This window comes from Patagioenas fasciata, chromosome 31 (genome assembly GCF_037038585.1).
Source record: "Patagioenas fasciata isolate bPatFas1 chromosome 31, bPatFas1.hap1, whole genome shotgun sequence".
Classification (NCBI taxonomy): Eukaryota; Metazoa; Chordata; class Aves; order Columbiformes; family Columbidae; genus Patagioenas; species Patagioenas fasciata.
In genome coordinates, this window is record NC_092550.1 from 3,241,559 (window position 1) to 3,269,495 (window position 27,937).

Sequence of the window (27,937 nt, forward strand, 5' to 3'; positions counted from 1 at the left end):
TCCTCTCTAAAAAGGGTTTATTGCCACCCCCGAGCGCCATATTGGAAAGGACCCCCGGGAAGGGCATTTTTGGGGTGAAATCAGGCGGATTTCGCTCCGCCGCCATCGATTTTCGACATTTTTAGCCTCGAGGTCGCGCTCGTCGATTTGAGCCCCGTTTTGGGGCCGATTTGGCGGGAAGTGGAGGCGAGGCGCTCGCTGATTGGTCGCTGGGCGGGTGGGAGGAGCCTCGGGGTGGGCGGGGTCACGTCGGGGGGTAGACGGGGGCGTCCACGTGGATCCGCGCGAGGTCGGGGACGCGGCTGGAACAGACGGAAGGGGAATTGGGGCAAAATGGCTCCAAATTGGGCAAATATGGCTCGAAATTGGGCCAAAATGGGTCCAAATTGGGCCGAATTGGGCCAAAATGGCTCGAAATTGGGTTAAAAAGGCTCAAAATTGGGCCAAATTGGGCCAAAATGGCTCGGAATTGGGCTCGAAATTGGGCCAAAATGACTCTAAATGAGCCAAAATGGCTCTAAATTGGGCCAAAATGGGTCGAAATTGGGCTCTAAATGGGGCAAAATGACTCTAAATTGGGCCAAAATGGGCCAAAATGGCTCGAAATTGGGTCAAAATGGGTCAAAATTGGGTCAAAATGGCTCGAAATTGGGTCAAAAATGGCTCGAAATTGGGCAAAAATGGCTCAGAATTGGGCTCGAAATTGGGCCAAAATGACTCTAAATGGGCCAAAATGGCTCTAAATTGGGCCCAAATGGCTCTAAATTGGGCCAAAAATGGGTCGGAATTGGGCCCAAATGGCTCGGAATTGGGCCAAAATGGCTCGGAATTGGGCTCGAAATTGGCCAAACATGGCTCGAAATTGGGTCAAAATGGATCTAAATTGGCCCAAAATGGCTCGAAATTGGGCCAAAATGGGCTAAAATGGCTCGGAATTGGGCTCGAAATTGGGCAAAAATGGCTCGAAATTGGGCCAAAATGGCTTGAAATTGGGCCAAAATGGGCCAAAAATGCTCAGAATTGGGCTCGAAATTGGGCCCAAAATGGCTCGGAATTGGGCTCGAAATTGGGCAAAAATGACACTAAATGGGCCAAAATGGCTCTAAATGGGGCCAAATTGGGCCAAAATGGCTCGAAATTGGGTCAAAATGACTCTAAATGGGCCAAAATTACTCCAAATGGGGCCAAATTGGGCCAAAATGGCTCGAAATTGGGCTCGAAATTGGGCCAAAATGGTGCCAAATTGGGCGAAAATGACTCTAAATGGGCCAAAATGGCTCTAAATGGGGCCAAATTGGGCCAAAATGGTGCTAAATTGGGCTCAAAATTGGCTCCAAATGGCTCGAAATTGGGCTCGAAATGGTTCAAAATTGGGCAAAAATGGGTCTAAATTGGGCCAAAAATTGATCGAAATTGGTCCAAATTGGACCAAAATGGCTCTAAATTGGGCTCTTTATTGGGCCAAATTGGGCCAAATTGGCTCGAAATTGGGCCCGAAATTGGGTTGAAATTGGGCCAAATTGGGCCAAAATGGCTCTAAATTGGGCCAAATTGGGCAAAAAATGGAACAAAATTGGGCTCGAAATTGGGTTGAAATTGGGCCCAAATGGCTCGAAATTGGGCCAAAATGACTCTAAATCGGGCCAAATTGGGCCAAAATGGCTCTAAATTTGGCCAAAAATGGGTCGAAATTGGGCCCAAATGGGTCGAAATTGGGCTCTGAATTGGGCAAAAATGGCTCTAAATTGGGCTCAAAAATGGCTCGAAATTGGGTCAAAATGGCTCTAAATTTGGCCAAATTGGGCCAAAATGGCTCGAAATTGAGCTCAAAATTGCGCAAAAATGGCTGTAAATTGGGCTCCAAATTGGCCCAAAATGGGTCTAAATTAGGCAAAAATGGGTCTAAATTGGGCCAAAATGGGTCTAAATTGGGAAAAAGGGGTCTAAATTGGGCAAAAATGGCTCAAAATTGGGCCAAAATGGGTCTAAATTGGCCCAAACAGGCACTAAATTGGGCTCTAAATTGGGCCAAAATGGTCCCCGAAATTGGGCAGAAATGGGGCAAAATTGGGCTCAAAATTGGGCCAAAATGGCTCAAAATTGGGCAAAAATGGCTCGAAATAGGGCTTTAAATTGGGCCAAAATGGCTCTAAATTGGGCTCAAAATTGGGCCAAAACGGCTCAAAATTGGGCTCTAAATTGAGTTCTAAATTGGGCCAAAATGGCTCTAAATTGAGCAAAAATCGGTCTAAATTTGGCTTCAAATCGGGCAAAAATGGCTCAAAATTGAGCAAGAATGGCTCTAAATTGGGCTCTAACGCCCCTTAATTACACCTTTAATTAATTACAGTGGATCGCACTAATTGAGCCTCATCCCGTTTTGGGGCGGAACGGGTGTTTTTGGGTGGTTTGTGACACGAGGAGCAGAAGCCACTTACCGGACAGTGTGAGTGTCACTCGCTGTGGATGAAACCAGAGAAGGTGGAGAAGACCTTCCCAGCCCAACCCAACCCAACTTAAGTAAACCCAACTCAACTAAACCCAGCCCAACCCAATCAACTCAACTCAACCCAACCCAACTCAACCCAACCCAACTCAACCCAACCCAGCGCAACTCAACTAAACCCAACCCAACTCAATCCAACCCAACTCAACCCAACCCAACTCAACCCAACTCAACCCAACCCAACTCAACCCAACTCAACCAAACCTAACTCAACTCAACCCAACTCAACCCAACCTAACTCAACTCAACCCAACCCAACTGAACTCAACCCAACCCAACTCAACCCAACTCAACTCAACTCAACCCAATCCAGCTCAACTAAATCCAACCCAGCTCAACCCAACCCAACCCAGCTCAACCCAACCCAATTCAACCCAACTTAACCCAACCCAGCCCAACTCAACTCAACCCAACTCAACCCAACCCAGCTCAACCCAGCCCAACCCAGCTCAACTCAACCCAACTCAACCCAACACAACCCAATTCAACCCAGCTCAACCCAACCCAACCCAATGCAGCTCAAGTCAACCCAACCCAGCTCAACGCAATCCAACGCAGCTCAATTAAGCCCAACTCAACCCAACCCAGCCCAACCCAACCAACTCAACCCAATTCAACCCAATCCAGCCCAACTCAACCCAACCCAGCTCAACCCAACCCAACTCAACTCAACCCAGCCCAACCCAACCCAGCCCAACCCAACCAACTCAACCCAATTCAACCCAATCCAGCCCAACTCAACCCCACCCAGCTCAACCCAACCCAACTCAACCCAACCCAGCTCAACTCGCTAAAACCCAACTCACCTAAACCCAGCCCAACACAACCCCGCTCAACCCAGCCCAGTTCAACCCAGCCCAACCCAACCCAGCCCAACCCAACACACCTAAACCCTACTCACTTAAACTGAACCCAACTCAACTCAACCCAACTCAACCCAACCCATCTCATCCCAGCCCAACTCAACCCAACCCAACTAAACCCGACCCAACACAATCCAGCTCAACCCAACCCAGCTCAACTCGCTTAAACCCAACTCACCTAAACCCAGCCCAACACAACCCCGCTCAACCCAGCCCAACCCAACCCAACACACCTAAACCATACTCACTTAAACTGAACCCAACTCAACTCAACCCAACTCAACCCAACCCATCTCACCCCAGCCCAACACAACCCAACCCAACCCAACTAAACCCGACCCAACTCAACCCAACCCAAGTCAACCCAACCCAGCTCACCCCAGCCCAACTCAACCCAACCCAAGTCAACCCAACCCAGCTCACCCCAGCCCAACTCAACCCAACCCAACTAAACCCGACCCAACTAAACCCACCTCAACCCAACCCAACTAAACCCGACCCAACACAACCCACCTCAACCCAACTCAACCCAACCGAACACGTTGACGTCCCCATGGATTTTCTTCCCAGTTCAAAACCATCACCCCGCGCTCGGGCGGGGTCTTGGGAGCCCCCTCACCATCCCATGAAATCCTTGGCCTTCCAGGCATCCACCACCTCGGCGACGTCCCTGGCGGCCCGGCCGTCCGGGAGCTTCAAATCGTCACCGGCGTCACCATTAAAGTTGCCGCAGGGGGCGCAGAGCTGATTGGCCAAGGAGGCCCCGACTGTCACCGTCACCTCCCCGGTGGGGCCGAAGAGCACGGCCACCCCGGCCGCGTGGGACACGGTGACGTTGCCACCCGCCGCGCTCAGGGAAACGGCGTCGGACACGGCGGCCGGGGGGCGGGTGAAGAGCCCGTTGACCTGAAAACGCCAAAAAACAGGGGGGGAAACGCCAGATTGCGCCATAAAACACCAAGATGGCGCCGTGGTTGACCACCTGGAGGAAGAGGAGATGGATCCCACCCAACTTTAATCCCCGTCTTAAGTCAGTCTCGGCTTACCCACACCTCCATGTTGCTGTTGACGGTGATGAAGGCCTCCCGGAAGAAGACAAAGATGGCGGCGGCGGCCGGGACGGCGTCGTCGCGGCACTCGCTGACCTCCACCACCACCTTGAACCAGTCAGGCGAGCGCTCGTCGCACAGGGCGGCCATCTTGTAGGTGCCGCTGGCCGGGAGGAGCCCGGTGGCGCCGTCGAACGTGGTCATGGAGGCCCCCGGGGACACGCGGCAGCGACCGAGGCTCTCGACGCAGCGTTGGGCGCCGTCCCGCGTGGCGCAGACCTGGCCTTGGGGACACTTGGTGGCCTCGCAGACGAGGCCATGGGATGGGTGGCAGTTGCATTTGGTGGAGCAGTTGTTGGAGATGACGGTTTCGCCCAACTGGAAAGGAAAGGCCGGGGATTGGTTCACCAAATTTTGGGGGGGTTTCGCACCTTTAGAGCACAAGTCAACCAAACTCAACCCAACTCAACCCAACTCAACCCAACCCAACTCAACCCAACCCAACTCAACCCAACCCAACCCAACTCAACTCAACCCAACTCAACCCAACTCAACCCAACTCAACCCATCTCAACCCAACTCAACTCAACCCAACTCAATGCAACTCAACCCAACTCAACCCAGCCCAGCTCAACCCAACTCAACTCAACTCAACACAACTCAACTCAGCCCAACCCAACTCAACCCAGCTCAACCCAACTCAACCCAACCCACCTGAACCCAACCCACCTCAACCCAACCCAACCCAACCCAACCCAACCCAACCCAACTCAACTCAACCCAACCCAACTCAATGCAACCCAACCCAACTCAACCCAACTCAACTCAACCCAACTCAACCCAGCCCAGCTCAACCCAACTCAACTCAACACAACTCAACCCAACCCCACTCAATGCAACTCAACCCAACTCAACCCAGCCCAGCTCAACCCAACTCAACTCAACACAACTCAACCCAACCCAACTCAACCCAACTCAACTCAACCCAACTCAACCCAGCCCAGCTCAACCCAACTCAACTCAACTCAACACAACTCAACTCAGCCCAACCCAACTCAACCCAGCTCAACCCAACTCAACCCAACCCACCTGAACCCACCTGAACCCACCTCAACCCAACCCAACTCAACCCAACCCAACCCAACCCAACCCACCCCAACCCACCCCAACTCAACCCAACCCACCCCAACTCAACCCAACCCAACCCAACCCAACTCAACCCAACTCAACCCAACTCAACCCAACTCAACCCAACCCAACCCAACCCAACCCAACCCAATCCAACCCAACTCCAACTGACGCCCCAGACAGGACAACCCGCCTCACCTTGATGTACCTCCCCTGGTGGACGCAACCACACTTCTCCACGGGCACGCAGGTGTCCCCGTCCCACAGGAAGCCGTCGTCGCACTCGCAGCCCTCGAGGCAGCGCCAGGCGCACGGCACCGGCGCCGTCAGCGCCGCGCACGCCTGCTCGCACCCGCGGGCGCACGGGGCGTAGTGGCTGTGGGGCGGGCAGGGGAGCGCTGGGGAAGACACCAAAACCGCCTCGTTTCACCCCAAAATTCGCCTTGTTGGGGGGCGCGGAGGCCACGCGGGACCTGTAGGGGGTGGGGGAGGGGAGGGTGGGCCAATGGGAGCGGGGGGGGGGGGAGGAGAGGGTTCTGGGTTTGGGGCCCAATTAAAGGGGTTGGGGTAATTTAAGGTGGAATTAGAGCCGCATGATTAAATTTGATGAAATGGGGTTCATTAAATGATATTTAAATTCATTAAATTATATTTTAAAGGGGTTAAAGGAAAATTAATCAAATTAAATTAAAATGCATCAAATTAGATTAAATTGAATTAGATTAAATTGAATTAAATTGAAACGAACTGAATTAAATTGAAATGAACTGAATTAAATTGAACTGAATTAAATTGAACTGAATTAAATTGAACTGAATTAAATTGAAATGAACTAAATTAAATTGAAATGAACTGAATTAAATTGAAATGAACTGAATTAAATTGAAATGAACTAAATTGAAATGAACTAAATTGAACTGAATTAAATTGAACTGAATTAAATTGAAATGAACTGAATTAAATTGAAACGAACTGAATTAAATTGAACTGAATTAAATTGAACTGAATTAAATTGAACTGAATTAAATTGAACTGAATTGAATTGAAATGAATTAAATTGAAATGAATTAAATTGAAACGAACTGAATTAAATTGAAACGAACTGAATTAAATTGAAATGAACTGAATTAAATTGAAATGAACTGAATTAAATTGAAATGAACTAAATTGAACTGAATTAAATTGAACTGAATTAAATTGAAACGAACTGAATTAAATTGAACTGAATTAAATTGAAATGAACTGAATTAAATTGAAATGAACTGAATTAAATTGAAATGAACTAAATTGAACTGAATTAAATTGAAACGAACTGAATTAAATTGAACTGAATTAAATTGAAATGAACTGAATTAAATTGAAACGAACTGAATTAAATTGAAACAAACTGAATTAAATTGAACTGAATTAAATTGAACTGAATTAAATTGAACTGAATTAAATTGAACTGAATTGAATTGAAATGAATTAAATTGAAATGAATTAAATTGAAACGAACTGAATTAAATTGAAACGAACTGAATTAAATTGAAATGAACTGAATTAAATTGAAATGAACTGAATTAAATTGAAATGAACTAAATTGAACTGAATTAAATTGAACTGAATTAAATTGAACTGAATTAAATTGAACTGAATTGAATTGAAATGAATTGAATTGAAATGAATTAAAATGAAATGAACTGAATTAAATTGAAATGAACTGAATTAAATTGAACTGAATTAAATTGAAATGAACTGAATTAAATTGAAATGAACTGAATTAAATTGAAATGAATTAAATTGAAATGAACGGAATTAAATTGAAATGAACTGAATTAAAATTAACTGAATTAAATTGAAATGAACTGAATTAAAATGAACTGAATTAAATTGAACTGATTAAATTGAAATGAACTGAATTAAATTGAACTGAATTAAATTGAAATTAACTGAATTAAATTGAAATGAACTGAATTGAACTGAAACAAATTAAATTGAAATGAATTGAATTACATTGAACGGAATTAAATTGAAATGAACTGAATTAAATTGAACTGAATTGAATTAAATTGAAATGAACTGAATTAAATTGAACTGAATTAAATTGAAATGAATTGAATTAAATTAAAATCCACTGAATTAAATTGAACCCCAAACTTTTTGGGTAGGAAACCTGAACTTTTTGGCGGGAAACCCAAACTTTTTGGCAGGAAACCTGATTTCTTTGGCGGGAAACCCAAACCTTTTGGTGGGAAACCCAAATTCTGGGGCAGGAAACCCAAACCTTTTGGGTGGGAACCCCAAACATTTTGGCGGGAAACCCGAACTTTTTGGCGGGAAACTTTTTGGCGGGAAACCTGATCTTTGGGACAGGAACACCCGAACTTTTGGGTGGGAACCCCGAACCTTTTGGGCAGGAAACCCCAATTTTTTGGTGGGAACCCCAAACTTTTTGGGCAGGAAACCCAAACTTTTTGGGCGGGAAACCAAACCTTTTTGGGTGGGAAACCCAAACTTTTTGGGCGGGAAACCCGAACATTTTGGGCAGGAAACCCGAACTTTTTGGGCGGGAAACTTTTTGGCAGGAAACCCAAACCTTTTAGGTGGGAACCCCAAACATTTTGGCGGGAAACCCGAACTTTTTAGCGGGAAACTTTTTGGCGGGAAACCTGAACTTTGGGACAGGAACACCCGAACTTTTCGGTGGGAACCCCGAACCTTTTGGGCAGGAAACCCAAACTTTTTTGGGCGGGAAACCCAAACTTTTTGGGCGGGAAACCCAAACTTTTTGGGCGGGAAACCCAAACTTTTTGGGCAGGAAACCCAAACTTTTTGGGCGGGAAACCCAAACTTTTTGGGCGGGAAACCCAAACTTTTTGGGCGGGAAACCCGAACTTTTTGGGCGGGAAACCCAAACTTTTTGGGTGGGAAACCCAAACTTTTTGGGCGGGAAACCCAAACTTTTTGGGCGGGAAACCCGAACTTTTTGGGCGGGAAACTTTTTGGCAGGAAACCCAAACCTTTTAGGTGGGAACCCCAAACATTTTGGCGGGAAACCCGAACTTTTTAGCGGGAACTTTTTGGCGGGAAACCTGAACTTTGGGACAGGACCACCCGAACCTTTTGGTGCGAACCCTGAACTTTTTTGGCGGGAACCCTAAACTTTATGCCAGGAAACCCAACCTTTTGGTGGGAAACCCGAACTTTTTGGGCGGGAAACCCGACCTTTTTGGGCGGGAAACCCGAACTTTTTGGGCACGAAACCCGAACTTTTTGGGCAGGAAACCCGAACTTTTTGAGCGGGAAACATTTTGGCGGCAAACTCACGGCAGAACTCCTCCGTCCTCCACTTCTCCATCCGTCCTCCCCCAGCCTGGCAAGCGGCCGCGTAGGCACCTACAGCTCGACACAACGCGTCCCCATCGCCCCCGGCGCCGCACACATCCCGGACACATCTCCCCCAATATTCCTGAGCTCCCACAAACGGGTGACACATCCTAAACGGCCCTCGGGGGTCCCGGATCACCCCACACGCCTCCATGGCCGCCTCCTCATCGCCGCAACCATCCCCGCCACCTCCACCATCGCAGGACCCGGGCGGCATCGCCCACGCGGCCACAAACTCGCGTAGGTCGGTGGTCACGGTGCCACCGGGCAACCGGAGGTCGTCGTGGGGGTCGCCGTTGAAGTTGCCGCCCAAGCCGCAGAGGTGGCCGCGGTAGCCGCCGGGCACGTCCAACAAGAGGAAGGCGCCGGGGGTGAAGAGGAGGCGGGGACCCCACGCGCTCCACAGGGAAACGTGGGCGCCCTCGCGCGTCGCCCGCAGCGCCCCCGAGGGCGTCGAGAAGGGGAGCGGGGAGCGCTCGCCGTCCACCTGCGGGGAGATGGGGAGCGAGGAGGTGATGGCAATGGGGTTCCAATGGAGCGAATCAACGGGGATTGGGCATGCACTGAGATATTTGGGGTGCAGGGAGGAATCTTGCATGCAGTGAAATACTCTACGTGCACCGAAATATTCTACGTGCACCAAAATATTCCACGTGCACCAAGATATTTTGCACACTCCCAGATATTTTACATGCACATTGATATTTTACACGGACCAAGATCTTCCACATGCACCAAGATGTTCTGCATGCACCCAAATATTCCACGTGCACCAAGATATTTTGCACACACCCAAATATTCCACATGCACCGAGACATTTTGCACACACCGAAATATTCTACATACACCAAGATATTTTGCACACACCGAGATATTTTACATGCACATTGATATTTTGCACACACCAAGATCTTCCACATGCACCAAGATGTTCTGCATGCACCCAAATATTCCACATGCACCAAGATATTTTGCACACACCCAAATATTCCACATGCACCAAGATATTTTGCACACACCGAGATATTTTACAAGCACCAAGACATTTTGCATGCACCGAAATATTCCACATGCACCAAGATATTTTGCATGCACCGAAATATCCCACATGCACCAAGATATTTTACACACTCCCAGATATTCCACATGCACCAAGATATTTTGCACACACCAAATATTCCACACGCACCAAGATATTTTGCACACACCAAGATGTTTTACATGCACCAAGATGTTCTGCATGCACCGAAATATCCCACATGCACCAAGATATTTTGCACACACCAAATATTCCACATGCACCAAGATATTTTGCACACACCGAGATATTTTACAAGTACCAAGACATTTTGCACACTCCCAGATATTCCACGTGCACCAAGATATTTTACACACTCCAAGATATTCCACATGCACCAAGATATTTTGCACACACTGAAATATTCTACATACACCAAGACATTTTGCACACACCCAAATATTCCACATGCACCAGGATATTTTGCACACACCGAGATATTTTACAAGCACCATGATATTCTGCATGCACCAAAATATTTTGCACACACCCAAATATTCCACATGCACCAAGATATTTTGCACACACTGAAATATTCTACATACACCAAGATATTTTGCACACACCCAAATATTCCACATGCACCAAGATATTTTGCACACACTGAAATATTCTACATACACCAAGATATTTTGCACACTCCCAAATATTCCACATGCACCAAGTTATTTTGCATGCACCCAAATATTCCACGTGCACCAAGACATTTTACACACTCCAAGATATTCCACATGCACCAAGATATTTTACACACTCCCAGATATTCCACGTGTACCAAGATATTTTGCATACACTGAGATATTCCACATGCACCAAGATGTTCTGCATGCACCAAGATATTCCACATGCACCAAGATGTTCTGCATGCACCAAGATATTCCACATGCACCAAGATATTTTGCACACACCAAATATTCTACAAGCACCAAGATATTTTGCACACACCAAGATATTTTACATGCACATTGATATTTTACACACACCAAGATCTTCCACATGCACCAAGATGTTCTGCATGCACCCAAATATTCCACATGCACCAAGATATTTTGCACACACTGAGATATTCCACGTGCACCAAGACATTTTGCACACTCCCAGATATTCCACATGCACCGAGATGTTCTGCATGCACCAAAATATTCCATGTGCACCAAGACATTTTGCACACACCGAGATATTTTACATGTACCACGATATTTTGCATGCACCAAAATATCCCATAAGCACCAAGATATTTTGCACCCACCCAAATATTCCACGTGCACCAAGATCTTTTGCACACTCCCCGATATTTTACAAGCACCAAGATGTTCTGCATGCACCGAAATATTCTGCATGCACCAATATATTTTGCACACACCCAAATATTCCACGTGCACCAAGACATTTTGCACACTCCCAGATATTCCACATGTACCAAGATATTTTACACACTCCCAGATATTCCACATGCACCAAGATATTTTGCACACACCCAAATATTCCACATGCACCAAGATATTTTGCACACTCCCAGATATTCCACATGCACCAAGATATTTTGCACACACCCAAATATTCCACATGCACCAAGACATTTTGCACACACCAAAATATTCCACATGCACCAAGATATTTTGCACACACCAAGATATTCCACATGCACCAAGATATTTTGCACACACTGAAATATTCTACATACACCAAGACATTTTGCACACACCCAAATATTCCACATGCACCAAGATATTTTGCACACACCGAGATATTTTACAAGCACCAGGATATTTTGAACACTCCCAGATATTCCACATGCACCAAGATATTTTGCATGCACCCAAATATTCCACATGCACCAAGATATTTTGCACACACCAAATATTCCCCATGCACCAATACATTTCGCACACACCCAGATATTCCCCATTCACCAAGACATTTTGCACGCACCGAATATTCCGCGAGCCCCCCCGCGTTTTGCACGCTCGCTTTGCACCCATCTATCCCCCCACCCCACTGCACTCACCGTCACCTCTCCCGGTGCCGCCCCGTCCACCTCCACCTTCCTCCCCTCGATCTCCAGCGTCACCCTCTGGACCAACGCCGCCCGTCCCGGCGCCGCCCGCTGCTCCAGCGCCACCGTGAAGTTGCGCAGCCCCTTGTGCGGCGCGCACGGCCGCGCCACCACGTACCCGCACGCCCCCGGCACGTCGAAGGCTTTGCCGTCGAATGTCACGTAATGCGGGTCCCCGGACACCACCAGGCGGCCGCGGGCGAGGGGGTGGCAGCCGAAGGAGCCGTCGCGCACCCCGCACTCCTCGTGGGGTCCGCAAGGCGCCTCCCGGCACCGCACGGCGCCGCCGGGGTGGCAACGGCAACGGAGGGTGCAGGAGGCTTGGAAGTCGGTGTCGGGGCGGTGGTAGCGGTGGCGGTGCCAGCAGCCGCATTGGGACAAGGGGACGCAGGCGGTGGCGCTCAGGGCGAAGCCGGGGTCGCAGAAACAGCCCTCGGAGCAGCCCGGGGAGGCGCAGGGGTTGGGGACGATGGGGACGGCGTTGGGGACGGCGTTGGGGACGGCGTCGGTGACGTTGGTGACGCCGCAGGTGGTTGGGCAAGCGGGGCCGCAGAGCTCGTAGTGGGAGTTGGGGGGACACGAAGGGGCTGTTAATTGGATATGGGGACATGGTTGGGGACATTGGGGATGTCATTGGGGACGTCGTTGAGGACGCCGTTGGGGACACTGGAGATGTTATTGGGGATGTCGTTGGGGACATTGGGGATGTCTTTGGGGACATGGTTGGGGACACTGGGGATGTCATTTGGGACACTGGGAATGTCATTGGGGACCTCATCGGGGACACTGGGGATGTCATTGGTGATGTCATTGGGGACATTGGGGATGTCTTTGGGGACATGGTTGGGGACACTGGGGATGTCATTGGGGACACTGGGAATGTCATTGGGGACCTCATCAGGGACACTGTGGATGTCATTGGGAACGTCATTGAGGACGTCGTTGGGGACACTGGGGATGTTATTGGGGATGTCGTTGGGGACATTGGGGATGTCTTTGGGGACATGGTTGGGGACACTGGGGATGTCATTGGGACACTGGGAATGTCATTGGGGACCTGGTTGGGGACACTGGGGATGTCATTTGGGACACTGGGAATGTCATTGGGGACCTCATCGGGGACACTGGGGATGTCATTGGGGATGTCATTGGGGACATTGGGGATGTCTTTGGGGACATGGTTGGGGACACTGGGGATGTCATTGGGACACTGGGAATGTCATTGGGGACCTGGTTGGGGACACTGGGGATGTCATTTGGGACACTGGGAATGTCATTGGGGACCTCGTTGGGGACACTGGGGATGTTATTGGGGATGTCATTGGGGACATTGGGGATGTCTTTGGGGACATGGTTGGGGACACTGGGGATGTCATTGGGGACACTGGGAATGTCATTGGGGACCTCATTGGGGACACTGGGGATGTTATTGGGGATGTCATTGGGGACATTGGGGATGTCTTTGGGGACATGGTTGGGGACACTGGGAATGTCATTGAGGACCTCATTGGGGACACTGGGGATGTCATTGGGGACGTCATTGAGGACGTCGTTGGGGACACTGGGGATGTCATTGGGGATGTCGTTGGGGACACTGGGGACATTGGGGACGTCTTTGGGGCCAAATGGGGGCCATTGGGGCCACTCACCGCAGAAATCCTTGGTCCTCCAGGCCTCCACCTTCCCTCCCCGGCTCTGGCACTCGGCGGCGTAGACGGTGACGGCGCGGCACAGGGTGTCGCGGTGCCCGCGGTACTGACACGCGTCGAAGGCGCAATCGCCCACGAACGGCGCCGGCTCCAGGACGCCGTGACACCCCCGGAATGGCCCCTCGGGATCGGCGATCACCCCGCAAAACCCATCCCCGCGGTACATCCGCTTCTGCTCTTCGGAGCACCCCGGCGACCCCCCGGCCGAGCAACCAATGGGGGCGTCCACCGTCCAGCTACCGCCCAACTCAACCTCATCGGCGGCGCGTCGGCCGTCGGGCGTCGCGAAGTCGTTTTCGGGGTCGCCGTCGGCGTCGCCGCAGAGGCCGCAGACGTGGGCGGCGTAGTGGGCAGGGAGCAGCACCCGCGCGTAGCTGTGCCAGTCGAAGGACACGCGCAGCCCCGACGCCGCGCGCGCGAAGCCGTGGACGCCGCTGCGGTAGAGGTCGAAGAAGCCGCGGCGAGAGAAGGGGAAGTCGAGGAGCTCCCCGTTGACCTGGGGGGGGAAATGGGGCGGAAATGGGCAAAATCAAGGTGTTTCGCGGAAATTTCCGCGCGGAAAACGCGGCGGAAACATGGAAAGTTAAGGAGGTTTTGCGGCGCAACTCAACGCAACTGAACACAACTCAACCCAACCCAACTCAACCCAACGCAACCCAACCCAACACAATGTAAACCAATGCAACCCAACCCAGTGCAACCCAACCCAACCCAACCCAACTCAACTAAACCCAACTCAACCCAATGCAACCCAACCCAACGCAGCTAAACCCAGCCCAACTCAACGCAACCCAACCCAACTCAACCCAACCCAACCCAACCCAACCCAACCCAATTCAAACAGCTCAACTCAACCCGACCCAGCTCAACCCAGCCCAACTCAACTAAACCCAACTCAACCCAACTCAACTAAACTCAACCCAGCTCAACTCAACCCAACCCAACTCAACCCAACCCAGCTCAGCTCAACCCAGCCCAACTCAACCCAACTCAACCCAACTCAACTAAACTCAACTAAACCCAACCCAGCTCAACTCAACCCAGCTCAACCCAGCCCAGCTCAACCCAGCCCAACCCAACCCAGCTCAACTCAAGCCAACTCAACCCAGCTCAACCTGGCTCAACCCAGCCCAACTCAACCCAACTCAACCCGGCCCAACCCAACTCAACTCGACCCAACCCGACCCGACCCAACCCAACCCAATTCAACCCAACCCAGCTCAACCCAACCCAGCTCAACCCAACCCAGCTCAACCCAACCCAGCCCAACCCAGCCCAACCCAACCCAACTCAACCCAGCTCAACCCGGCCCAACCCAACTCAACTTGACCCAACCCGACCCGACCCAACCCAACCCAACTCAACCCAACCCAACTCAACTCAACCCAACTCAACCCAACCCAACCCAACTCAACCCAACCCAACTCAACCCAACCCAACTCAACCCAACCCAACTCAACCCAACCCAACTCAACGCAACCCAATCCAACACAACCCAACCCAACGCAACCCAACCCAACGCAACCCAACCCAATGCAACCCAACCCAATGCAACCCAGCCTAACTCAACTCAACCCAACCCAACCCAACTCAACCCAACCAAACTCAACCCAACCCAACTCAACCCTACTCTACTCAACCCAACCCAACCAACCCAGAGACACCAGGTGGAAATGAACACCCCTAAAAAGGGGCAAAAAAGCAAGATTTGGGGGGAAAAAGCTACATTTTCAACAGAATTTGCGCCACCCCACGTTGGGCGCCTACCTTGACCTTCCCGGGGTGCTCTTGGCTCATGGTGATGGTGTCCCCGTAAATCTGCAAGGTGACGGTTTTGGTGAAGGACACGGCCTTGCTGCCGCGGTTGTTGTTCTCCACGGTGACGTTGAAGGGGACGAGGGTCCCGTTTTGGGTGCAGAGGGCGGCGAATTGGTAAACGCAGGTGCCCTGGAAGTCGTAGCGCCGCCCGTCGAAGGTGGTGTAGTGCGGGTCGCCCGTGCCGATGCACGTGAGGATCTTGGGCGCCCGGCACTCGGCGACGCCGTCGGTCGTGACGCATTTCTCGTGTCCCCTGCACCCCGATGGCCGGCAGGTCACCGCGCCCCCCGATTCGCAGCGGCAGCGGCGCCGGCAGCTGGTGTCCCCCCAAAATTCCTCCCCGGGGGTGTACGTGCGGTTGTTGTGGGTGCACCGGGAGGTGGGGGTTGACCCGCAGGTCTCCAGTTGGTTGGTTTGGGGGCATTTTTCATCTGGAAATGGGAAGTTTGAGAGGAATTCGTGAGTCCAGGAGGGACCCAGGAGTTCAGGGGGGACCCAGGAGTCCGGGAGGGACCAAGGAGTTCAGGAGGGACCCAGGAGTCTGGAAGGGGGCCAAGGAGTCTGGGAGGGGGCCAAGGAGTTCGGGAGGGGACCCAGGAGTTCAGGGGGGGACCCAGGAGTGCCCCAGAGACCCAGGCATTTGGGAGGGACCCAGGAATTCGGGGGGTGAACCCAGGAGTCCTGGGGGGGGACCCAGGAGTGCCCCAGAGACCCAGGCATTTGGGAGGGACCCAGGAGTTCAGGGGGAGCCCAGGAGGTCGGGAGGGAACCCAGGAATGCCCCAAAGGACCCAGGAGTTCAGGGAGATCCCAGGAGTTCAGAGGGGACCCAGGAGTTCGGGAGGGGACCCAGGAGTTCGGGAGGGGACCCAGGCATTTGGGTGGGACCGAGGAGTTTGGGAGGGGACCCAGGAGTTCGGAGGGGACCCAGGAGTTCGGGGGGAACCCAGGAATCCGGGAGGGGACCCAGGAGTTCAAGGGGGATCCCGGAGTTCAGAACGGGACCCAGGAGTTTGGGAGGGAACCCATGAGTCCAGGAGGGACCCAGGAGTTCGGGGGGAACCCAGGAGTCCGGGAGGGGACCCAGGAGTCCGGGAGGGACCTAGGAGTCCAGGAGAACCCAGGTCCAAACCCCAACTCACCGCATCCCCTCTCCTCTCGTTCATCACACCCATCCCCGCACGCCGGGTCGCGCCAACTCCGGGCCCAATCCTCAGGCCCGGCGGCCACGGACCCATCGGGCCTCCTCATCTCGTCGTCCGCGTCCTCGTTGAAGTTGCCGCAGAGCCCGCAGGTGGCCCCGAAGTAGCTGCTGGGCACGGCCACCATGACGGCGCCGTCGGCGTCGCGCGTCACCTGCAGCCCAAAGTCCGCCCGCAGCGTCGTGCGGCCCTCGGCGCGCGACACCTGGATCCTCTCCCCGGCCAGCGACGCCGGGAGCGCCACGGGGGACCCGTTCACCTGCGGGAAAGGGGGGAGTTGGGGTCCATACCTTCAGTTCACCAAAAAGTCCCTTTTTTGCCCCAAAACCATCATTGCGGCCTAGACGAACCCACCTGGATTTCACCACCTTGTGGATGGAGATGTTGTAGCTTCAGACTCTGCTCAACACCTCCTTAATTTTGTTAATTATGCTCATTATCTCTTAATGTTTATTCCCTCATCACCCACTGTGATGTTTTACCCTCTTCAGTTCACCAAAAAGCCCCCTTTATCCCCCAAAATCCCCCATTGCGGCCTAGACGACCCCACCTGGATTTCCCCACCATCCCCTTGTAGATGGAGCCATTGTAGCTTCAGACTCTGCTCAACACCTCCTTAATTTTGTTAATTATGCTCATTATCTCTTAATTATTATCCCCCCTCGCCCACCACGACATTTTCCCCTCTTCAGTTCACCAAAAAGCCCCCTTTTTCCCCCAAAAAACCCCCATTGCGGCCTAGACGAACCCACCTGGATTTCCCCACCATCCCTGTTGAAGATGGAGACATTGAAGCTGTAGACGTAGGCCAATGACTCCTTGTTTTTGTTAATTATGCTCATTATCTCTTAATTATTATCCCCTCTCATGCACCACAACATTTTATGCTCTTCAGTTCACCAAAAAGCCCCTTTTTCCCCCAAAAAACCCCCATTGCGGCCTAGACGAACCCACCTGGATTTCACCACCATCCCCTTGTATATGGAGACGTTGTAGCTTTCAACTCTGCTCAACAACTCCTTGTTTTTGCTAATTAACCTCAATTTCTCTTAATTATTATCCCCCCTCACCTATTGTGAGATTTTCCCCTCTTCAGTTCACCAAAAAGCCCCTTTTTTCCCCCAAAATCCCCCATTGCGGCCTAGACGACCCCACCTGGATTTCCCCACCATCCCCTTGTAGATGGAGCCACTGTAGCTTTAGGCTCTGCTCAACACCTCCTTAATTTTGTTAATTATGCTCATTATCTCTTAATTATTATCCCCTCTCATGCACCACAACATTTTATGCTCTTCAGTTCACCAAAAAGCCCCTTTTTCCCCCAAAAAACCCCCATTGCGGCCTAGACGAACCCATCTGGATTTCCCCACCATCCCCGTTGAAGATGGAGACATTGAAGCCGTAGACGTAGGCCAATGACTCCTTGTTTTTGCTAATTAACCTCAATTTCTGTTAATTATAATTCCTCTCTCACCTACTGTGACATTTTCCTCTCTTCAGTTCACCAAAAAGCCCCTTTTATCCCCCAAAAAACCCCCATTGTGGCCTAGACGAACCCACCTGGATTTCCCCACCATCCCCTTGTAGATGGAGCCACTGTAGCTTTAGACTCTGCTCAACACCTCCTTAATTTTGTTAATTATGCTCATTATCTCTTAATTATTATCCCCTCTCATGCACCACAACATTTTATGCTCTTCAGTTCACCAAAAAGCCCCTTTTTTCCCCAAAAAACCCCCATTGCGGCCTAGACGAACCCACCTGGATTTCCCCACCATCCCCATTGCGGATGGAGACATTGAAGCCGTAGACGTAGGCCAATGACTCCTTGTTTTTGTTAATTATGCTCATTATCTCTTAATTATTATCCCCCCTCACCCACCACGACATTTTCCCCTCTTCAGTTCACCAAAAAGCCCCCTTTTTCCCCCAAAAAACCCCCATTGCGGCCTAGATGAACCCACCTGGATTTCCCCACCATCCCCATTGCAGATGGAGACATTGAAGCCGTAGACGTAGGCCAATGACTCCTTGTTTTTGCTAATTAACCTCATTATCTCTTAATTATTATTGCCCCTTCACCTACTGTGACATTTTCCCCTCTTCAGTTCACCAAAAAGCCCCTTTTTTCCCCCAAAAAACCCCCATTGCGGCCTAGACGACCCCACCTGGATTTCCCCACCATCCCCGTTGAAGATGGAGACATTGAAGCCGTAGACGTAGGCCAATGACTCCTTGTTTTTGCTAATTAACCTCATTATCTCTTAATTATTATTGCCCCTTCACCTACTGTGACATTTTCCCCTCTTCAGTTCACCAAAAAGCCCCCTTTTTCCCCCAAAAATCCCCATTGTGGCCTAGACGACCCCACCTGGATTTCCCCACCATCCCCGTTGCGGATGGAGACGTTGAAGCCGTAGACGTAGACGTTGGCCAACGCCTCTTCCAAAGATCCTTCTCCCGGCTTCTCCTCCACCACGAACGGCACCAGGGCCGGGTCGTCGCCGCAATATTTGGCCACGGTGTAGGCGCAACCGCCCACCACGTCCACGGCGGCGCCGTCGAAGGTGTGGAAGCGCGGGGACCCCATGCAGGTGCCCATGTAGTCGTGGACGCACTTGGGCTCCGCGTTCTCCATCTTGCACGACTCCTTGGGGCGACACTTCACGGCCCGGCAGGGATCTGGGGACCAAAAATGGGCCACGCGTTCGCCCCCCGAATTCTTGGCGAGGGGGATTTTGGGGACGTGGGGACCGGCCGAGCGTCACCGTCACCGTAGACAGGCAACAAGACCCTAATACGGTCAAGCCGGGGTTATCTCAGGTGGGTTTAGCGGCCTTAGGCTTGACCATTTGGGGTGACGCTCAAGGCTCCTTTCATTGATTGTTTAACTACAGGTGATTAATTAATGGGTTATTTATAGGTTAAAATTCACCTCAGGTGGGCTTAAGCACCTTAAGCTTGGACTTAACCATCTTAAGCTTGGACTTAACCATTTAGGGTGATGCTCAAGGCTCTTTGCATTGATTATTAATTACCAGTGGTTTATTAATGCATTATTTATAGGTTAAAATTCATCCCAGGTGGGCTTAAGCACCTTAAGCTTGGACTTAACCGTTTAGGGTGATGCTCAAGGCTCTTTTCATTGATTATTAATTACAAGTGATTAATTAATGGATTATTTAGAGATACTCAATTATCCCAGGTGGGTTTAGGCAGCTTAAGCTTGGACTTAACCATTTAGGGTGATGCTCAGGGCTCTTCTCAGTGATTATTAATTACAAGTGACTTATTAGTGGATTATTTAGTGATAATCAATTATCCCAGGTGGGTTTAGGCAGCTTAAGCTTGGACTTAACCATTTAGGGTGATGCTCAGGGCTCTTCTCAGTGATTATTAATTACAAGTGACTTATTAGTGGATTATTTAGTGATAATCAATTATCCCAGGTGGGTTTAGGCAGCTTAAGCTTGGACTTAACCATTTAGGGTGATGCTCAAGACTCTTTTCATTGATTATTAATTACAAGTGACTTATTAATGGATTATTTAGAGATGAACAATTATCCCAGGTGGGTTTAGGCACCTTAAGCTTGGACTTAACCATTTAGGGTGATGCTCAAGGCTCTTTGCATTGATTATTAATTACCAGTGGTTTATTAATGGATTATTTATAGGTTAAAATTCACCCCAGGTGGGCTTAAGCACCTTAAGCTTGGACTTAACCACTTAGGGTGATGCTCAAGGCTCTTTGCATTGATTATTAATTACCAGTGGTTTATTAATGGATTATTTATAGGTTAAAATTCACCCCAGGTGGGCTTAAGCACCTTAAGCTTGGACTTAACCATCTTAAGCTTGGACTTAACCATTTAGGGTGATGCTCAAGGCTCTTTTCATTGATTATTAATTACCAGTGATTAATTAATGGATTATTTATAGGTTAAAATTCATCCGAGGTGAGTTTAAGCACCTTAAGCTTAGACTTGACCATTTGGGCTGATGCTCAAGACTCTTCTCATTGATTATTAATTACAAGTGACTTATTAATGGATTATTTAGAGATGAACAATTATCCCAGGTGGGTTTAGGCACCTTAAGCTTGGACTTAACCATTTAGGGTGATGCTCAAGACTCTTCTCATTGATTATTAATTACAAGTGACTTATTAGTGGATTATTTAGTGATAATCAATTATCCCACGTGGGTTTAGGCACCTTAAGCTTGGCCTTGAAAACCTGGGGTGCCGCTCAGCCCTCCTTTCATTAATTGCTTCATTATCGATGATTTACGTGGACAAAACCCCATTTTAGCCCTAATTAGGGTCGGGAGGGACCTTGGGAGGCCGGGCCACCGCGGAGGTGACCGAGTGCCACTCACCGCTGTCACAAATCCCCTCCATCCCGTAGGACTTCCCATCGCGGACGCCCACTCCGAGCAACCCGAACGGCGCCGTTTGATGCTCCACCTTACGGACGCCGAATTTGTCGCCCAAACTCAACCCGGCCCACGAGTAAGCGGTGCCGGGGACGGCTTCCCACGCCACGTCCCCCAACGGTTTCTTGTCCAACGTCAACCCCGCCGTCTCCGAGCTCTCGGCCACCAACACGGCGTAGTTGTCGTAGCCGTCCAGCGCCACCACGCTGTAGGAGTCGCAGTAGCTGGAGACGTCCGGGATGCTCATGAAGAACGGGTCGTAGGACACGGAGCCTTTATTCCCCCCATCGGCGAAGAAAACGACCTGCACGCCGGCGTCGGCGTTGAGGGTCAAGGCGTTGGAGGCTTGGAGGCCGTAGAGCGTCGAGCGGTTGGGCCGGAGCTTGCGCGCGGTCTTGGCGGCGCCGTGTTGGGATTCAACGTGCACGGGTTGGGCGGTGGAGACGTAGACGATGTCCGACTGCATCTCGAAGGGCAACGGTGGCACGATGAAGCTCTTGCCCCAGGCGGCCACGGGCAGGAGCTGCTCGACCAAGTGGTCGCAACGGCCGAACCGCGCCAGGCAGGTGTGGCCGGTGAAGACGGCCACGGGTTTATCGGCCAACACCTTCGTACCGGACATATCCGCCGGGCTTTGGAGTTGGGCGGCTTCGAATGGCTCCAACGGGACGCGGAGGACGGCGCCGCGCGGGTACGGGCGGCCGTGGAAGGTGACAGCGGCCTTGAGATGAATCTCGACCTCGGTGGGCTGGTCCCAGGCCACCACGGCGAACTGGCCGTAGCGCTCGGTGCCCACGTTGGGCGTCACCACGCGGTACTCGGTGCCCCACGCGCGGACGGGGAGCAGCGCGGCCGCGTCGGCCGAGTCGCGCTTCTCGTTGACCATGGCGGCCGCCACGGCGCCGGACGCCCTGACCACCACGGCGTTGCCGAAGGGTTTGCTCCCCACCATCTCGGCTTGCGGGGGGATCTTCACCAACACCGGTTGCCCCGCGGCCGCTCGCACCGTCATGCGTAACCCCGGCGTCTTCATGGACACGGTGACCGAGGTGGCGGGCGAGCGGGCGGTGAGGAGCAGCTTGAAGTCGCTCTGGAGGCTCCGATGGAGCTCGTTCTGCATGAAGGCGGCGGCGAAGTTCTCGCCGAGGTGGCGCGGAGGTGACGCCGAGGCCGCCAGGAAGGAGAAGACGCCTGGGAAATGGGGAATTGGGGGTGGTTTGGGGGATTTTGGGGTTCGGTGGTGTTGATTTGGAGATATGGGGTTCAGTATATTCACCAATGGTTTGGATGAGGGTATAGGGTGTACTATGAGCAGCCATAGCACCCTGAGAACACCCAATCGCATGGGATCTGGGAAGCTAAGCAGGGTCGGGCCCGGTCAGTACATGGATGGGAGACCCTATGTGTATATATATATGTATATATTTATTTATATATACACAGCCATAGCACCCTGAGAATGCCTGGTCTGGGAAGCTAAGCAGGGTCGGCCCCGGTCAGCGCTTGGATGGGAGACCAAGTGGGTCCAGAGAGGTTCTCCTGCCCCTCTGCTCTGCCCTTGAATAAAGGGCTTGGTTCAGATACTATCAGGATATACTTGGAGAACTCATATATACGTATATATATATATATGTATATGATACATGTAGCCACACCACCCTGAGAACGCCCCATCCCATCTGATCTGGGAAGCTAAGCAGGGTCGGCCCCGGTCAGCGCTTGGATGGGAGACCGTAAGGCCAATGGTACCTGGGGGGGATTAGAAGGGGGTGTTCAGTGGGTCACAGAGGTTCTCCTGCCCCTTTACTCTGCCCTTAGTTCAGATACTACCAGAATATACTTGGGGAACATATATATGTATATAATATATACACAGTCATAGCACCCTGAGAACGCCTGGTCTGGGAAGCTAAGCAGGGTCGGCCCCGGTCAGCGCTTGGATGGGAGACCAAGTGGGTCCAGAGAGGTTCTCCTGCCCCTCTGCTCTGCCCTTGAATAAAGGGTTTGGTTCAGATACTATCAGGATATACTTGGGGAACATATATACGTATATATATATGTATATGTATGTAATACATGTAGCCACACCACCCTGAGAACGCCCCATCCCATCTGATCTGGGAAGCTAAGCAGGGTCGGCCCCGGTCAGTGCTTGGATGGGAGACCATAAGCCCAATGGTGCCTGGGGGGGATTAGAAGGGGGTGTTCAGTGGGTCAGAGAGGTTCTCCTGCCCCTTTACTCTGCCCTTAGTTCAGATACTACCAGAATATACTCGGGGAACATATATATGTGTATAATATATACACAGCCATAGCACCCTGAGAACGCCTGGTCTGGGAAGCTAAGCAGGGTCAGCCCCGGTCAGCGCTTGGATGGGAGACCAAGTGGGTCCAGAGAGGTTCTCCTGCCCCTCTACTCTGCCCTTGAATAAAGGGCTTGGTTCAGATACTATCAGGATATACTTGGAGAACTCATATATACGTATATATATATATATGTATATGATACATGTAGCCACACCACCCTGAGAACGCCCCATCCCATCTGATCTGGGAAGCTAAGCAGGGTCGGCCCCGGTCAGTGCTTGGATGGGAGACCGTAAGGCCAATGGTACCTGGGGGGGATTAGAAGGGGTGGTCAGTGGGTCAGAGAGGTTCTCCTGCCCCTTTACTCTGCCCTTAGTTCATATACTACCAGAATATACTTGGGGAACATATATATGTGTATAATATATACACAGCCATAGCACCCTGAGAACGCCTGGTCTGGGAAGCTAAGCAGGGTCGGCCCCGGTCAGCGCTTGGATGGGAGACCAAGTGGGTCCAGAGAGGTTCTCCTGCCCCTCTGCTCTGCCCTTGAATAAAGGGTTTAGTTCAGATACTATCAGGATATACTCCGGGAACATATATATATACATATATATATAATATATGCAGCCATAACACCCTGAGAACGCCCCATCCCATCTGATCTGGGAAGCTAAGCAGGGTCGGCCCCGGTCAGCACTTGGATGGGAGACCAGAGAGGTTCCAACTCACCCCAAATCACGACGCTCCCCACATGCCCTTGCAAAGCTGCTTTATGCCGGCCCCCCCCGGCGGCCATGACGGTTTTGCTGCCAAAAGGGAGGAAAATGATCAAATTCTTTATTTTTATTAAAAAAAAATCGCTCATTTTTGCACGTGGCCCTTAATTCCTTTTTTCCCCCCTCTTTTCCCCCTTTCTTCCCCCTCTTTTCCCCCTTTTTTCCCCCTTTTCCCCCCCATTTTTTCTCTCCTTCCCCTTTTCCTCCTTTTTCTCTTCCCCCATTTCCTTTCCCCTTCCCCCCCATTTCCCCTTATTTTCCCTTTCCCCCCCTTATTTTCCCTTTTCCCCCTTATTTTCCCACCCCCCCATTTCCTTTTTCCCTCTATTTCCCCTTTCCCCCCCTTTTCCCCTTATTTTTCCCTTTCCCCCTTTTCCCTTCCCCCCTCTTTCCCCTTATTTTCCCTTTTTCCCCCTTATTTCCCCACCCCCATTTCCTTTCCCCCCTATTTCCCCCTTATTTTCCCTTTCCCACCTTATTTCCCCTTCCCCCCAATTTCCCCTTTTTTCCCCATTTCCCCTTCCCTCTTATTTCCCCGCCCCCATTTCCTTCCCTCCCTTTCCCCTTATTTTCCCTTTCCCCCCTTATTTCCCCACCCCCCATTTCCTTCCCCCCCATTTCCCCTTTCCCACCTTATTTCCCCTTCCCCACCCAATTTCCCCTTTCCCCCATTTCCCCATCCCCTTATTTCCCCACCCCCATTTCCCCCTTATTTTCCCTTTCCCACCTTATTTCCCCTTTCCCCCCCAATTTCCCCTTTTTTTCCCATTTCCCCTCCCCCCTTATTTCCCCACCCCCTTATTTCCTTCCCCCGCTTCCCCCCATTTCCCCTCCCCCCTTATTCCCCACCCCCATTTCCTTTTCCCCCCCATTTCCCCCTTATTTTCCCTTTCCCACCTGATTTTCCCTTTCCCCCCCCATTTTCCCCTTTTTTCCCCATTTCCCCTTATTTCCCCACCCCCATTTCCTTCCCCTCCTTTCCCCTTATTTTCCCTTTCCCCCCTTATTTTCCCACCCCCCCATTTCCTTTTCCCCCCTATTTCCCCTTTCCCACCTTATTTCCCCTTCCCCCCTCAATTTCCCCTTTCCCCCCTTCCCCCCATTTCCCCTCCCCCCTTATTTCCCCACCCCCATTTCCTTCCCCCCTTCCCCCCATTTCCCCTCCCCCCTTATTCCCCACCCCCATTTCCTTTTCCCCCCCATTTCCCCCTTATTTTCCCTTTCCCACCTGGTTTCCCCTCCCCCCCCAATTTCCCCTTTTCTCCCCATTTCCCCACCCCCATTTCCTTCCCCCCCTTTCCCCTTATTTTCCCTTTTCCCCCCTTATTTCCCCACCCCCATTTCCTTTCCCCCCCTAATTCCCCCTTATTTTCCCTTTCTCACCTTATTTCCCCTTCCACCTCCAATTTCCCCTGTTCTCCCCACTTCCCCTTATTTTCCCTTTCCCCCCTTATTTTCCCACCCCCCCATTTCCTTTTCCCCCCTATTTTCCCTTTCCCACCTTATTTCCCCTTCCCCCCCCAATTTCCCCTTTCCCCCCTTTCCCCCCATTTCCCCTCCCCCCTTATTCCCCACCCCCATTTCCTTTTCCCCCCTATTTCCCCCTTATTTCCCTTTCCCACCTTATTCCCCCTTCCCCCCCAATTTCCCCTTTTCTCCCCATTTCCCCTTATTTTCCCACCCCCCATTTCCTTCCCCCCTTTTCCCCTTATTTTCCCAACCCCCATTTCCTTATCCCCCCCATTTCCCCCTTATTTTCCCTTTCCCACCTTATTTCCCCTTCCCCCCCATTTTCCCCTTATTTCCCCACCCCCCATTTCCTTCCCCCCATTTCCCCCCATTTCCCCCCAATTTCCCCTCCCCCCCATTTCCCTCCATTCCCCCCCCACCTATTTCCCCACCCCCATTTCCTTCCCCCCCCCATTTCCCCCCATTTCCCCCCCAAAATCCCCTCCCCCGTTACTTTTATCAATCCAGTCCCAAAAAGCTCCTTTTTCACCCCAAATCCTCTTCTTGCCGATCGCGTCCCCTCACCCACGGCTCCTCCCTTTGGTATTTTGACCAGAAATAGCGAAATTAAGAACAAAAACACCCCAAATATGACAAATCCAAAGGGCCCCCCCCGGGACCGACCCCGCCCGGTGCTTCCGCGTCATTTTTGGCCCAAAAAATAGGTGAAAAAGGGCAAAAATGAGTCATTTTGGGTCCCACCGGCCCAGGGCTTGAGGCAAACAGCAAAAAAAAATAAGTCGGAATTACTAAATATGGGGATTTTTTTTTGGGGGGGGGGGTTTGATCCGGGGGGGAATTTGGGGGAGGTTTTGTAGAAATTGGGGGGGAAAGGGCACAAAATGGGAAAATAGGCCCAAAAAAGAGGGGGAATGGCCCCCAAAAATGAGAGAAAATGGTCAAAAATGAGAGAAAAGGGCCCAAAAAGGAGAGAAAATAGGGGAAATAGCCCCAAAAATGAGAGAAAAGGGCCCGAAAAAGAGGGAAAAGGGCACAAAAATGAGAGAAAATGGCCTAAAAAAGGGGGGAAAGGGCCCAAAAAAGGGGGGAAAGGGCCCAAAAAAAGGGGGGGAAAGGGCCCAAAAAAAGGGGGGAAAAGGGCCCAAAAATGAGAGAAAAGAGGGAAAACAGATCCAAAAATGAGAGAAAATGGCCTAAAAAAGGGGGGAAAGGGCCTAAAAAACAGAGAAAAGGACCCAAAAATGAGAGAAAATGGCCTAAAAAAGAGGGGAAAGGGCTCAAAAAAGGGGGGAAAGGGCCCAAAAAAAGGGGGGAAAGGGGGAAAATAGACCCAAAAATGAGAGAAAAGGGCCCAAAAATGAGAAAAAATGGCCTAAAAAAGGGGGAAAGGGCCCAAAAAAGGGGAGAAAGGGGGAAAATAGACCCAAAAATGAGAGAAAAGGGCCCAAAAATGAGAAAAAATGGCCTAAAAAAGGGGGAAAGGGCCCAAAAAAGGGAAGAGGGGGAAAATAGACCCAAAAATGAGAGAAATCAGCCCCAAAAATGAGAGGAAAGGGCCCAAAAAAAGACACGAAAAGGCCCCAAAAAGAGAGAAAAGAGGGAAAATAGGCCCAAAAATCAGAGAAAAGGACCCAAAAAAGAGGGAAAAGGGTCAAAAAAGGAGGGAAAAGGGCCCAAAAAAGAAGGAAAAGAGGGAAAACAGACCCAAAAATGAGAGAAAATGGCCTAAAAAAGGGGGGAAGGGGCCTAAAAATGAGGGAAAAGGGCCCAAAAATGAGAGAAAAGAGGGAAAATAGTCCCAAAATTGAGAGAAAAGGGCCCAAAAAGAGAGGGAAAAGGGCCCAAAAATGAGGGAAAAGGGCCCAAAAAAAGGGCGGGAAAGGGCCTAAAAATGACAGAAAATGACCCAAAAAAAGGGAGAAAAGGGCCAGAAAATGAGGGAAAAGGGCCAAAAAATGAGAGAAAAGAAGGAAAACAACCCCAAAAATGAAAGAAAATGGGCCCAAAATTAGAGAAAAGGGCCCAAAAAAGAGGGAAAAGGGCCTAAAAAAGAGGGAAAATAGGGAAAAGAACCCAAAATACATTTTGATACCCAGAATTTGGCCTCGTCGGTGACGTCATCGCTGATGTCATCACTGCAAAAATGGAGCAGATTGGAAAATGCTTA

At 50.9% G+C, this 27,937-nt stretch overlaps 1 protein-coding gene across 4 annotated transcripts; it reads right to left on the bottom strand.

Moving 5' to 3' along the window:
• LOC136114391 (IgGFc-binding protein-like) lies at positions 1-27,909 on the bottom strand. 4 transcript variants are annotated; one of them, XM_071800556.1, is made up of 15 exons: positions 27,863-27,902; positions 26,300-26,347; positions 24,254-24,330; positions 21,158-22,405; positions 19,150-19,460; positions 16,719-17,037; positions 15,527-16,008; positions 13,700-14,255; positions 12,003-12,637; positions 8,856-9,402; positions 5,745-5,944; positions 4,416-4,796; positions 3,989-4,275; positions 2,439-2,460; positions 1-302 (listed from the first exon to the last, which is right to left on the bottom strand). In XM_071800556.1, the coding sequence occupies exons 1-14, from the start codon at positions 27,889-27,891 to the stop codon at positions 2,454-2,456; spliced, it is 5,127 nt and encodes a 1,708-aa protein (XP_071656657.1). In that variant the 5' UTR covers positions 27,892-27,902; the 3' UTR covers positions 1-302; positions 2,439-2,453. The 4 variants fall into 4 exon arrangements, with proteins under 4 accessions (XP_071656657.1, XP_071656658.1, XP_065715816.2 ...); XM_071800557.1 differs by lacking the exon at positions 2,439-2,460 and having other exon boundaries at positions 26,264-26,347; positions 27,863-27,909; XM_065859744.2 differs by lacking the exon at positions 2,439-2,460.
• Between the last annotated feature and the right edge of the window lie 28 nt (positions 27,910-27,937).

Excerpts from the sequence above, each read along its gene's own strand:
- LOC136114391 (XM_065859744.2), bottom strand. The coding sequence starts at position 27,891 with ATGACGTCACCGACGAGGCCAAATTCTGG. Across the intron at positions 24,331-26,299 it reads CGGCAAGAAGAGGATTTGGG|CAAAACCGTCATGGCCGCCG; the intron begins GTGAAAAAGGAG and ends CCCTTTTGGCAG. Across the intron at positions 303-3,988 it reads GCCAAGGATTTCATGGGATG|CCGCGTCCCCGACCTCGCGC; the intron begins GTGAGGGGGCTC and ends CGTCTGTTCCAG.